General features: G+C 37.6%; 1 protein-coding gene across 1 annotated transcript in view; it reads right to left on the reverse strand.

The window, feature by feature from the left end:
* Positions 1 to 1,540: 1,540 nt before the first annotated feature.
* The window catches only part of LOC118815106, a 28,813-nt gene continuing 17,342 nt past the window's right edge, over positions 1,541 to 13,011 (reverse strand). Inside the window, exons 7-13 of the mRNA XM_036581037.1 lie at positions 11,629 to 11,827; positions 5,638 to 6,376; positions 4,674 to 4,822; positions 4,258 to 4,389; positions 3,801 to 3,888; positions 2,548 to 2,767; positions 1,541 to 1,823 (exon numbers count right to left, since the gene is read on the reverse strand). Of these exons, the coding sequence (XP_036436930.1) occupies positions 1,541 to 1,823; positions 2,548 to 2,767; positions 3,801 to 3,888; positions 4,258 to 4,389; positions 4,674 to 4,822; positions 5,638 to 6,376; positions 11,629 to 11,827 (1,810 nt within the window). The remainder of the gene's footprint in view (positions 1,824 to 2,547; positions 2,768 to 3,800; positions 3,889 to 4,257; positions 4,390 to 4,673; positions 4,823 to 5,637; positions 6,377 to 11,628; positions 11,828 to 13,011) is intronic.

Consider the following 13,011-nt stretch of genomic DNA (forward strand, 5'->3'; position numbering starts at 1 on the left):
CGTGTGCAGCTGAGAGTTCCTTTCTTACAACATAACATTAATGTCCTTTCTTTTCTGTGTTGAAAACACATAGAAAGCTGTTTGTTTCTTTTTTTGCTGTTTGTCTATGATGAAGTAACCAGTGGCGTACCAACCTTTGGAATCCTTTCTAAGAATATGACATCAAAATTTTATTGTATTGAAATTTTATTATATTTGGAATAAACCTTTAGACTTTGACACTCAAGCATACTAAGATTCAAGTCTTGTCATTGTGAGTTTCTGAACTATGAACTATCAGATTCACATTAAAGGATAATTCCACCAACTTTTCAAAATTTCTGCATAATTTAATTGTGATGATGTAAACAAAGTAATTCAGAGTGGTTTGGTGTGAAATGCTCTGATCTAGAGAAACTTACAGAGTTAGAATTATTCACAGTGGTGGTGATAGGAACCAAATGTCTGAATAGTTTAATGCCTCTAAAAGTTCCTTCACAGAAAGTTATTACATGATATGTTTACAGATCTACTACCTGATGTCTGAGACATTGTTTTAGGACAGTTTTGAAAAGGTTTTTTTTCTTTTTGCTCTAAGATGTATTTTTTAAATCAGTTCAAGGTGGGGAGGTACATGTTGGGCATTATAATGCAAAATAGTCATCAAAGAAAAATTATTCTCAGATTTACCACTATTCTATCATCATCATTCCATAACATATAAAAACTCTGGGTTCACCCCGGTTGCTCTCACCACTGTAAAGAAATTTGAGGTTTATTGTAAGTTTCCCTACAATAAACCGTTTCACATCAAACCACTCTGTATGACTTTGATTACTCATCTGACTGACTTATGAAGAAATTTTGATTCAAAGCAAAGGTTGAATGAAAAAACATAAGATGTAACTATGATAGAACAGCTTAAAAACACTGAACTGACCTATCTGAGAACTGTAGGGGCGTGGCTAACGAGCAGCTTGATTGACAGCTCTTTGTCCTACACTCCCAGCCTGCTCTGCTGCTCACAGAACGGCATTAGTGGTATATTATGCTTAAATTTATTTATGATTCTTCTAAAAACTGAATTGTGGTCATATTTTGTTTGGTTTTATCAGTTTTTAGGTTTGTTGTCATTCAAGCTGCAACTATGTAGCTAATATTACAATTCAGTTTATCTTTAAAAATACATAAAACAGAGCAGACACTTTCAATGGATGAATTAAATGCACATATAAATGCCCTAAAGAATCAAAAAATTAAGCTGATTTGACATTTGCATAATCCAAATTTCATTTTTATCCTAAACAAAACACGGTACAAGATATGGATAAAATCCCTTTGACTGTTGTCGAGAACAGTGAAAATGATATATAAAACGTAATTACTTTACACTGTGTTGGAATCGCTGAGAATCTAGGATTTAAGTTCACTGGCCCACACTGCTACAAACAGTGAAAACCCTGAGGAATGTATGCTGTACACTACAATACAGCACATTAGACTTTAAACCAATGTGAAAATATCACAGTAGTCATTAACACAGTGATGTTCATTCAGTTCTTCACTCTTTTTTGCTCTTTGCTGAGGTCCTTCTGCAACATTTACGGAAGAGCCAAGCACACGATTTCACAAAGATGAACGTGACCAGAGCGACTATGGACAGCAAAAAGGCAGCGACGTCCAGGCAGTGGTACTGGTACCAAGTGAGGTCATGGGCCGCCACCCTCAGGTGCTTGGCCCCCTTGTTGCGCATGACAAACTCGATCCAGAAGACAGCCTGGTCCAGCGGCTTCATCGGCTGATCATGGTGGATTCGGGAAAGCCTCATGATGCTCTCTTTGTACCTGACAGAAGAAATAAAGGTAAACTGTGTTTGTCAAGTGAACAGAGAGGTATTAAGCTTTTTGCACCAATTTTAGAGGCAAATCAGATGCGTTCAGACAGGGTGTTATGTACAAAACACAATCCTGAACATGCAGTTTATGAGCCAGAGTGTGGAAGAACACAGAATGTGCCTCTCTCTCATATGCATATGCATTTGAAGGAGGACCAGACAAAACGTGGGAGGATCGGATAATAAATGGGTGGAGCTATTGAATGTGAACCTGGTTACTCTGCTTGGTCTACTTAATTTTGAGCAACTAGCAGCGACTGGTTTTTTACACATTTTTCTCTGCCACTTAAAATAGGCACAAATTAGCAGTAGTGTCTCTGTTGAAACACTTCCTTTAAAAACAGCAGACGCAAGCCTTGAATGTGATGTGATTACATGCTTTGCTGATTTTCTAAGTGAATATAAGTTAACACATCCTCTACAGAGAACACATTTTAAAGTACAATTACTATTTATTTGCTGAGCTTAACATATTTAAAATAACATCATCAACTGCAGCCTGTGCAAAAAACAAACTTAAATGTGCAAATGTTAGTGCACAGTTTCTACTTATTCACTGAGGTTAGCATATTGTGAAAAAACAATTACAGTACTTTTAAATTTACACTGAGCACCCTTAAAATAATCTCCATCTTAAAGCATCTGCGTTTAAGAAAAATAAAATATCAACTCACGACGGATTGTTAATAACTTCAGTGAGAGCGTCCTTCAAGTCTTTGGTCTCAATTTTGTTCATTTCAAGCAAAACAGCGGCTCCTTTGGTTTTCATGTGGAACAGATTATCTGGCTGGTCAATAAACAGTGGAATGCCCACCATTGGGACACCATGGTAAATAGCTTCATAAAGACCATTAGTCCCACCATGAGTGATGAAGGCCTTAGTTTTAGGATGTCCTATCAGAGACAAATCATTAGAAATCATCACTACAACAAACTGCTATAGTATATACTAGGATAAAAACCAGTGTATATTAAGGTTCCATGGATTTGCTGGCATCCACAATAACATCTATTTAAAAGTTGTCTTCAAAAACCACATTCAGGAAAGTAACACCATTCTGAACAACCAAACACACCATCAGATGCTAAGATAAGATTTTCTTTTGAGATTTTACCATTTGTTTATACAATTGAAGACGATTCCCCTGCTTTGGTCCAGCTGATTATTTGAGATATTGAGTGAAAACTGACAGCTGGGAACTGACAATCATATTTGACAAGTAACAATCGGCAAGCACATCAGTCAGTAAGGCACTAAAGATTGAGAATCCTGGAATCTGTTTTATTGCTCTTATATAACATTATTTTGGTTGATACAGGACAAATCAGTATTGCATCACAACAGCAATTATAAATGTGTAATTCCATGAGAGATTTTGCAATGTTGTTTGTGTTTCAGACCCCTTTCCAAAGCGATGAATCTGATGACTGTGAGCGCACTGAAAGAGTATTCAAAGAGAACTATACTTCCTGCAAGAATAAAAATTTGTTAAAGAACGTGTCTGCTGAGGATGTGAGTGAATGATCTACTGTTGTCATCTTCCATCACTGTAATGGTGATTTTGCGTTTGAGACCCAAACATTGAGTCTGACCTGATCATTGAGTCTGATTTGATTTGATTTGAAGATTTTGACCTTCTTTTTGAGCCTGTGTGTGACATTAATACGTAAAGACATATGATGTGGTCTGCAAAACCTCACGAAAACCGACCTCTGAAATTATTATTTCAGGCTTTATAGGGCAACTCGCAGCAGATCACACACACAATACTTTAGAGTGATTTTTCCTCTAAACTTAGTAATGCTAATTTTTTAAATTTTAACAAAGAAAATCATGCATAGTGCAGCCTTAAAATTAGTATTGGTATCTGTGACAAGATTGGCATTTGGTTGGGCTCTAAAACACACTTAAATGACAAAACTGTACCTAGTAAATCATTCTGGGGAATCCAGTCATAGAGTCTTGTATTTGGAGCAAGAGTGTCTGGTTTCTCTCCCGTATACCGCCACAAGACCTGTACTTAAACACAGAATTGATGAAGTAAACCATCACAAAACATCTCTTTTTCAATAAAGGATATAAGATTAAACAACACTACTACATGCAAGTGCTATGGATGGCACTTTGCTTACAGCATTTAGGCGATAGTACTTAAAGAGTGCACAACTAAACTAGAAATTTTATAAGTAGGGGCAAAGAACAGTACAATAAAATCACGTATCTGCAGGGTTGTTTGTCTAGTCTAATTATAGTTTTTATGGAGAATAAACACTGGTTGGACTCATGAACTAGCCTCATATCAAGATGGCTTGTAGACCTTGAGACGGCTGGAATATTGATTTTCTATTTACTGATATAAACATTTCATAGTGTAATCTCAAACCTTTTGTGGGATCTGCCCGAGCGCTGAAGCGATGGTGCTGGCTCTCTCTTTGGGGAGGTCCTTCACTACGGAGCCCAGGGAAAACACCACAATGCCATCATCTCCTGAGCTCTGAACAAACTCCTCCATCTCCTACAAAACCAAGACGCAAAGACAGATACATGTTAGTCCTCTGATTGTGTTTCATGAAAAAGCTGATTTAAATGCAACAGAAGTGTGTAGTGACATCCAGCTGCAGCACCACAGACCAAGCCTCAGGTTGGGCCAAGGTTAGCCAACTGGCTGATAAGCTTCCTAAGTTAGCTCTAAACTTTTGTACATTCAATCATTTTCCCAATTATGTGTAAATTCTTAATGTGTAACTCAAGCATGCAAACATTCAAAAGACATCCTGACAGCTATAACGACGACCTTACTTTTGGAAGTGGCTTTGCAGGCTTGCAGTGCAGCCCCCCGACAAATTTGAAGTTCGGCAGGAACGGTCGTGGATACTCAAAGTCCCAGTAAGTTCTGACTAACCAGATGTCTGTTTTTCCCAAAGTGTCACACAGCGTTGTGGGTTTGCCTATGAAGTAAAGGAGCAAAGATGATTTCACCAAGAGTGCATTAACAACTCATTCAGGATGTCACAAAAAAAATACCCAGACGAACATCTAAAGAACTGCAGGCCTCACTTGCCTCAGTTAAGGTCAATGTAAACAATTCCCCAATAAGAAAGACACTGGCATCCAAGGGAGACTTGCAGGGTGCAAACCACTGCTGACCAAAAAGGACACAAAGGCCCTTGCATTTCTTGCATTTGCCAAAAACATCTAGGTTGAAGTTGATTATCACAGGCTGTTCAGGATGACTGTGGGAAAAGTGCCTTGTAACTTGGCAAAGTAAGAACCTGACCAGTTGACCCAATTTTGTTCACACCATGTCAGATAACGCTGTGATTAGATATGAAAAAGGCTCCAATTTTGACACAGACTTGAAAAAAATAACATTACCAATCACAGGAGCTGGACTTCAGCTGAAGTTACTGGCTGGTATATTAAGGGTTTGATTAAGCCTAGTCCTGGACTACATTCTTCTTTCAGTAGATAATCCCCATACATAATGCTGTGTAGTCTAAGACCAGGCTTAATCTCTATCCAGTAAAAATGACATTATGTGTCAGCGCCTACAAAAACACACATGTTCTTTCTTTCTGCGATTTAGGTATATTAAGGTCATTCATATAGTTGACCCAGATGAGGGCACTGAGGTGTCGGTTGGTGCTCATGGTTTCTCAGACCTTTTAACAATGTGTGAAATAATTAAGGTTTAAATCACTGCAGGCATCTGTAAAATACAAACTTACTTGCAAAAAGACAAGAGGCCTTGGTGCTGCCTTACCCGTAATGTTGGTGTAATACTTATCAAACGTGAACATCACTTGCAGTCTCAATAATGCTGTGACAGCAACATACAACAGCACGTTCTCCACCCGCTCCATGAAGTTCATGTGGTCAGTGAGATGTCCTTGGCTGGCAACAGCGGGCACATACGACGGTGGTGTTGGCAACTGACCGCACCGTCTCTCCATACCATACGCCGCAGTCAGTCTTATAGACATCACCTGGGGGAGGCCGAGGGTCTCTGCCAACAGATCACTGCATGGCATCATAGGATCGTACAGCAGTACATCAAAGTGTGACTCCCTGAGTGAAGCTATGAGCTCCTGATTGAGCATCATTCCCTCACATACTGCTCCGAGATATTTCTCATATTCAGACATCACGTTCATCACCTCCCAAAACCACGACAAAGTCCGAATCCCGGTGACGTCCTGATTCATCCAAATGTTAATGAAGTTTTGCCACATGTTCTCTGCATCTTGTTTTTCCATGCTGGTCTTAAAAACAATGTATTTGAGGTTCTGCTTTTGCGTGTAGTTGACCGAAGCTGACGAAGTGTGGGAAAGAACAGTCACACTGTGATTCCGAGCGACCAGCTCATCCACGATTACGCGCATGTTGTGCCAGTGGCTGAATTCACCAGGAAGAACCAGTATGTTACCACTGAGAGTCATTTCAGACCCGCTCAGTATCAAAGCTACCAACGGGAGAAGATGTCTGTACATCATGGTAGCAAACTAACTGACAGCTCGACTACTTGTTGGCTCCACCGTTCAGCTCACACAGCCCTGACAACCTCAAAGCAGGAAAGGTTTAGGGACTGGGTCAAACGGAGCGGGGCGGAGCGGTAAACCTAGGTTGATACTGCATATTCAGCTGATGTCCGTGTTTCGGTGTTGGACTCTTTCAAACGTCTTTTCAAAGTCCTCTAGTGTATGGTTAGCATAACGTTAGTGTCTGATTAGCATTATCTGAGGTAAAGAAGTGCATCTGTGTGTGGTGTGAATGGTCTCCAAGCTGGAAGAGGTAACATTTAAAAATATCATCTGTTTTTAATATTACTGATTTATGTTTAAATGTTTTTTTTTTTTTTCGAAGAGACAGCGATCGCCCAAATCTAGATGTTAGCTTATGTTATCTAACCTCAGCTCGCAAATGTAAGTTCGCATTAGCCTTAGCTGCGGTTAACAAGCAGTAGTGCCAGAGAACTTGTAGAGAGGAGAATTACCACTCTGCAATGTCCTACGGGTTTTTCAGACGCTAGAGGGCGCACCTGAGTGAGTCCAAAATGAATGGATTGATATGGAGCATTTGAGCAAAATCACAGTCTATAAATGCTTAAACATTTTTAATAGCATAAAACATAAAACGGTAACAGCATAATACATTTTAACACCGCTGTTATATTTTTAAGAGCTTTTAAACTCGAGTTATAGGAGTTTAGAACGGCGCCTCATGTGTATCCATGACGTCAGTGAGGGCTAACAGCCAATGAGCTGCTCCGCTCGCCAATCATTCACAACGCTCTAGCAGTAATGCCCGCCTCCTGCTGCCCAAAACCCGTTTGCTGTAGAAAAAGGAAATATATAGGTAACTTTTTGTTTTTAGCCGTTGAGCGCTGTTTACTCCCATTCATTTAGGACTCACTCACGGGCGCCCTCTGCTGTTTGGCAGTCCTGTTTTTGATATAACGGGGGAATAGGAAGCGGCCACGCTCCTCATAAACCGGCTCTGGTAGTGCTTGGCAGAAACCATCAGTGTCAGCTTGAAGATTTAACGTTGCTGTCCTGATAATTCTATATTAGTTACATAACCTCTCATTTACAAGGTAAAGCCATAAAAATACAGGTGAGCTCCACACAGTGATGTGTTCTGTTAGGTTCCGACGTTGTTTGTTAACAGTTAACTTGTTGGCTAGCTCACAGCTCTTAAGCGGTTAGGCCTATATAATGACAAGAAAGCTTGCCAGCAGTTCATTTCGAGAGTGAATGTAAAATGAGGTCGGCTCATACCTTATCACAGCAACAGTAAGGTCATATATTCAACACATACTAAAAGGTTGTTTTTCCTGATCTGTCCCTGAAAACCTTCACACGCTCATTCATTCTCTTCATTCTAGATGCTTTTCTCCTCTGTCTACAAACAGGGGTTAAAATTTCACACAACTACTGAAAAATTATGACCAGGAATATTTAATACATCCGTTTCATGTTCTGGGGAAACACAACAAAGCCACACCATTTTCTTTAATAAAAAGAGAGAAGACTGAAAGCAGTGGTTGATACAATACTGTAGCTTGACTGTAGGTTTGATAGGTGGACTGTAGACCTCTTCTGTATATCTGTTAAAGTACCATTTCTAAAAAATCAAGAAATGCTGGAAGATAATATATTTCCTGAATCCCACAGGATGATGTATATTGAATCTGCATGCTTCATTTTACCCTGATTTTATGGCCTCTAGTTTCTACAAATCATGTTCTTTCCTACAGTTTGTGATGTCACTTACATTTGAACCTTTTACTGTGGCTCAGTTATGTAGTCATGTGTAGTTCTTTCTTTTATAAAGTGACTTATTTCTTTTGTTTTTGTCCAGTTTGCAGAATATTCCTGTCCTGTTGATCTGCTGCACCCCTCATTGTTGAAGACTGTTGAATGCTCCTTATCAGCACATCCTTGAACAATCACTATTCATTTTTATGGACTTGAAGCTGCTCTCTTTAAGTTTTGACAGTGAAAATCCATGTGGAAGTTTTCTGTAAACATGTATTCTGTAAACATGTATGTGAAATATTACTACCTGGATATGAATAAATAGCTACAGACATTACACTGCAGTCCAGAGGATGTCTGAAGATGCTTGCAGAATGCTTTGGTGAAAAAAACATACATATAGATAAATGTGGCGATTTGATAAACATTTTGTGTCTTTTCATTTGTATTGAATCTAGATTACTGGAAAAGCACACATAATAATAATAATAATAATAATAATAATAATAATGTTAGTACGGACAATAATTATAATAATAATAATAATAATAATAATGATAATAATAATAATAATAATGTTATTATTATTATTATTATTATTATTATTATTATCCGTTCATTCATTCATTCTTTTGCTAAAATGTTGAGATGATGCCTCAGCAGGTGTTGCTGACCTACCACCCACATTGGGTGCACAAAATGTCAGTAGTCTGCTCTTTTATGTGTTTTACCTTGTAGAATATTGAATTTTTGAACACTTGGTTTAGTGTGGAGCCAGGTACGTCATTCTCTTTCCACCCATTTAAGTTCTTCTAGAATATACATCCACATTAGTGATCAGGGACAGCATACTTAATTTTCATTTTAAAATGGCATTCTTCATAAGACTCAGGCTATAGGCCATCTATAGGGAGCTGCGGTGAAAACCGTCCAAACCAGCGAGGTATCATTTGAAAATCAGGTGCCTGCTGTAGCTGTGAGACTAACTGGGGTCCAAATTTGGTATTTCCAGTTCTGAAAGAGAGGACATATTCACGAAACGTGGATAACACGCGTATTTCGGGCTTCTTTCTACAGCGTAGTTGCTCATTTGGACCCCCTGATGATGTCTCTACTATAAATGTCTAACAAAGCCAAACTGGTAGTTTGTCCTGGTGAAATGCATGGTGAAATGGTTCTTTATTGATGGAGAATGTGTTATTTGTAGTTTTACATAGCATCAGAAAGGGTCTATATAGAACCATATAAAACACGTTCTTCTTTAATCTGAAAAAAAATATTTCACCATGCAAGGAACTATATAAGCACGCAAATCGTTCTTTGAGTGTTCATGGTTCTATATGTAACCACTGTCTTTACTAAAGGACCCTTGGAGAACCATCTTTTTGAATGTACATTACTTGAGTCAGTCAAAATCTTTTTTTACCTGTATTGATATACTTACTCAGTGCGTCAAATGCAACGTCTTTTCTTTCATTTATTTATTTATTAATAAATGTATTTATTAATAAATTTATTTATTGATTTATTTATCATTCCTCATTTTTTGTTGGCCATTTGATTTTGTTAGAATTAAAAAGAAAAAAAGGTATTTTTCAAGCGGTTGCTTACGAAATGCAGGCTCCTTAAAGCTGTTAATGTTTTACGTTTTAAACACCACAAACGGCACCTGCTACAGCGATTCTGGCTGCTTTGTTCAAATGTACTAAGCAAAATGAAAAGATGGGGAACTTTGACAGAATAGTATGATTGTAGTTTGTTCTCTGTTTCACCACGACTTAGAAAACTTAAGACTTAGAGGACTTTCTTTCATCTGTCACCTGCTGTGCTCGTATGACACTGTAAGTAATCGTTTATTTCAGTTTTTCTATTTATAACTGTTAACTTAGTAGCTCATCGCTCGGCTGTGTAACACTCATCACTAACCGGTGTTCTGGCGAATTGTGCTACCTGGCCAAAATGTCCAACCGTGGCACATATTTACACTGTAAAAATCTGTAGGTAGGATATTTTAATAGCTTAAATCACACAAAGCTTCTTATTCTCCATCTTCTTGTTCAATTTTCCGCCTTTTTCAAACGTCCCACCTTAAATGGGGCAGCAGTTACATTCTGGTCCCTCAGGCCACTGAGGCATTCAGGCGCATTTAAGGTGGAACTCCTTATCAGGAAATATTACCAGCATTAATAGAATAATAATGTCACTGAGCGCTGTTTATTGCACTGTTCACAAATCTTTTGATAGAACATCAATTGTAATTAATCTTTGGCTATTTCTTCTGTATGTTTAGCTATTTTCAATATTTTATGCATCCATGTAATGTATTAATAACTTCTCCCTACAGCAGTCGTATTTACAGTACATTAATATTACTATGTTTTCGTAATGAATGATAAAACGGATGTAGTTTATGTTCATTTGGCTTTAGGTGGTGATTCTGAATAAGTTGTAGGGAAGAAAAGAACAGAGAACAACCTCCCCACTGCTTCCAGTTACAATGCAAAGTTTGACTAAGACTATTATTATATTATAATATAATAATAAGTAATAATGTTCCAGGCTGTATATTATTTAATGTTATATTTCTCATAATATATAATAAAATGTAATATGATGTATTACTATGTATAATGTATAAGTCATGATAATTAAAATACAATTAACTACAAATGAATTTCTTTTTTTTTTGATATTTAAAAAAAAATCTTAATCTGGTCTTGGTCTTGTCTTGGATTCAACTACTTAATAGTGATGATGGCTTGGGATAAGTCATCAAAGGAAAATGCAGTCCAAAACTAAGCTTAATCCCTGACCGGGACACCAAACCTACACGTCCACATCAGGCAGGTTACTTATAATGCTACAGATTAATTGTGCTTGTAATGTTAAGAAACAAACACAATTTATACAGATTTTCTTTTTTATTCTTTTGAATTTGTCAAAATATTATGCTTAAATTTCTTTATGATTCTTCTACTATTCCTCCCATTTAAAAATTGAATTGTAATTATATTTTGTTCTGTTTCCCCAGTTTTTAGGTTTATCATCATTCAAGTTTCAACTATGCAGCAAAATTCATATTACAATTCACTATATTATATATAAGTAGAATGCCCTACGGAATCGAGAAAATGTGTTTTTTTTTTAACATTTGCATAATCAAAATTTTATTTTAAGAAAACACTTTACAAGATATGGATAAAATCCCTTTCAGTGCTGTTGAGAACAGTGAAAATGATTTTTAAAACGTGTTTTGATTACACTGTGATGAAATCACTGAGAATCTGGGACTAAACAGTGAAAAACCTTAGGAATGTATGCTGTACACTTACAGTACAATACAGCACATTAGACTTTAAACCCATGTGAAAATATCACAGTAGTCATTAACACAGTGATGTTCATTCAGTTCTTCACTCTTTTTTGCTCTTTGCTCAGGTCCTTCTGCAACATTTACGGAAGAGCCAAGCACACGATTTCACAAAGATGAACGTGACCAGAGCGACTATGGACAGCAAAAAGGCAGCGACGTCCAGGCAGTGGTACTGGTACCAAGTGAGGTCATGGGCGGCCACCCTGAGGTGCTTGGCCCCCTTGTAGTGCATCACAAACTCGATCCAGAAGACAGCCTGGTCCAGCGGCTTCATCGGCTGATCATGGTGGATTCGGGAAAGCCTCATGATGCTCTCTTTGTACCTGACAGAAGAAATAAAGGTAAACTGTGTTTGTCAAGTGGACAGAGAGGTATTAAGCTTTTTGCACCAGTTTTAAGGGCAAATCCGATGCGTTTTGACAAGGTATTATCAGGCAAAAAATGGGTGGAGCTATTGAAAGTGCAGTTGGTTACTCTGCTTGGCCAACTTATTATACAAATTAGCAGTAGTGTCTCAAAGACATGCTGTTGAAACCCTTCCTTTAAAAACAGGAGACAAGCTATTTGCTGAATTTAAGATATTGTTAAAAAGATAAAAAAAAAAACCAAATGTGGCCTGTGCAAAAAACAAACTTAAATATAGGATTTTTTTTGTGTTATTGCAGAATTTCTATTTATTCACTGAGGTTAGCATATATTTTGTAGTGCCTTTACTTTTGCACAGGCTACATTTTTATAATTTGTTACATTATATATATATATATATATATATATATATATATAATGTTACATTCAGCAAATAACTAGTGCTTATGCATTAAAATGTACAGAAAGGTGTTCTCTGTAGAGGATGTGTTAACATATTTTCATTTAGAAAATGAACAAAATGTCAGTTAAGCAGGGTGGCCCACATTTTTGCTTACAAATTGCCAATCAAAAATGGGGTTAAACATATATATTGTATTGCTGACGAGATAAAAGACTTTTATAGGCTTTAACCCCTGTTTTTTTTTCCATTTCACTGCATTTTTCAATTTTTGGAATATCATTTCATTTGCCTCCAACATGAGGGAGTTACAGTACTTTTAAGTTTACACTAAGCTTACACTGAGCACCCTCAAAATAATCGTTGTCTTAAAGCAACTGTGTTAATTAATCTCAGACCTTTTGTGGGATCTGCCCGAGTGCTGAAGCGATGATGTTGGCTCTCTCTCTGGGGATTTTCTTCACTGTGGAGCCCAGGGAAAACACCACAATGCCATCATCCCCTGAGCTCTGAACAAACTCCTCCATCTCCTACAAAACCAAGATGCAAAGACAGAAGCTCATTTAAATGCAACAGAAGTCAGGCTTAACATCCATCTACAGCCTCACAGACCAAGTCTCAGGCTGGGCCGAGGTTAGCCAACTGGCTGTCAAGCTACTTAAGTTAGCTAGCTGGATAAAGAGTTGGAGAGGCAGCTCACATTAATGTTGGGTTAAAAGTTTGTCAGGACAAATAAATTGT

Source organism: Colossoma macropomum, unplaced genomic scaffold (assembly GCF_904425465.1).
Source record: "Colossoma macropomum unplaced genomic scaffold, Colossoma_macropomum, whole genome shotgun sequence".
NCBI lineage: Eukaryota > Metazoa > Chordata > Actinopteri > Characiformes > Serrasalmidae > Colossoma > Colossoma macropomum.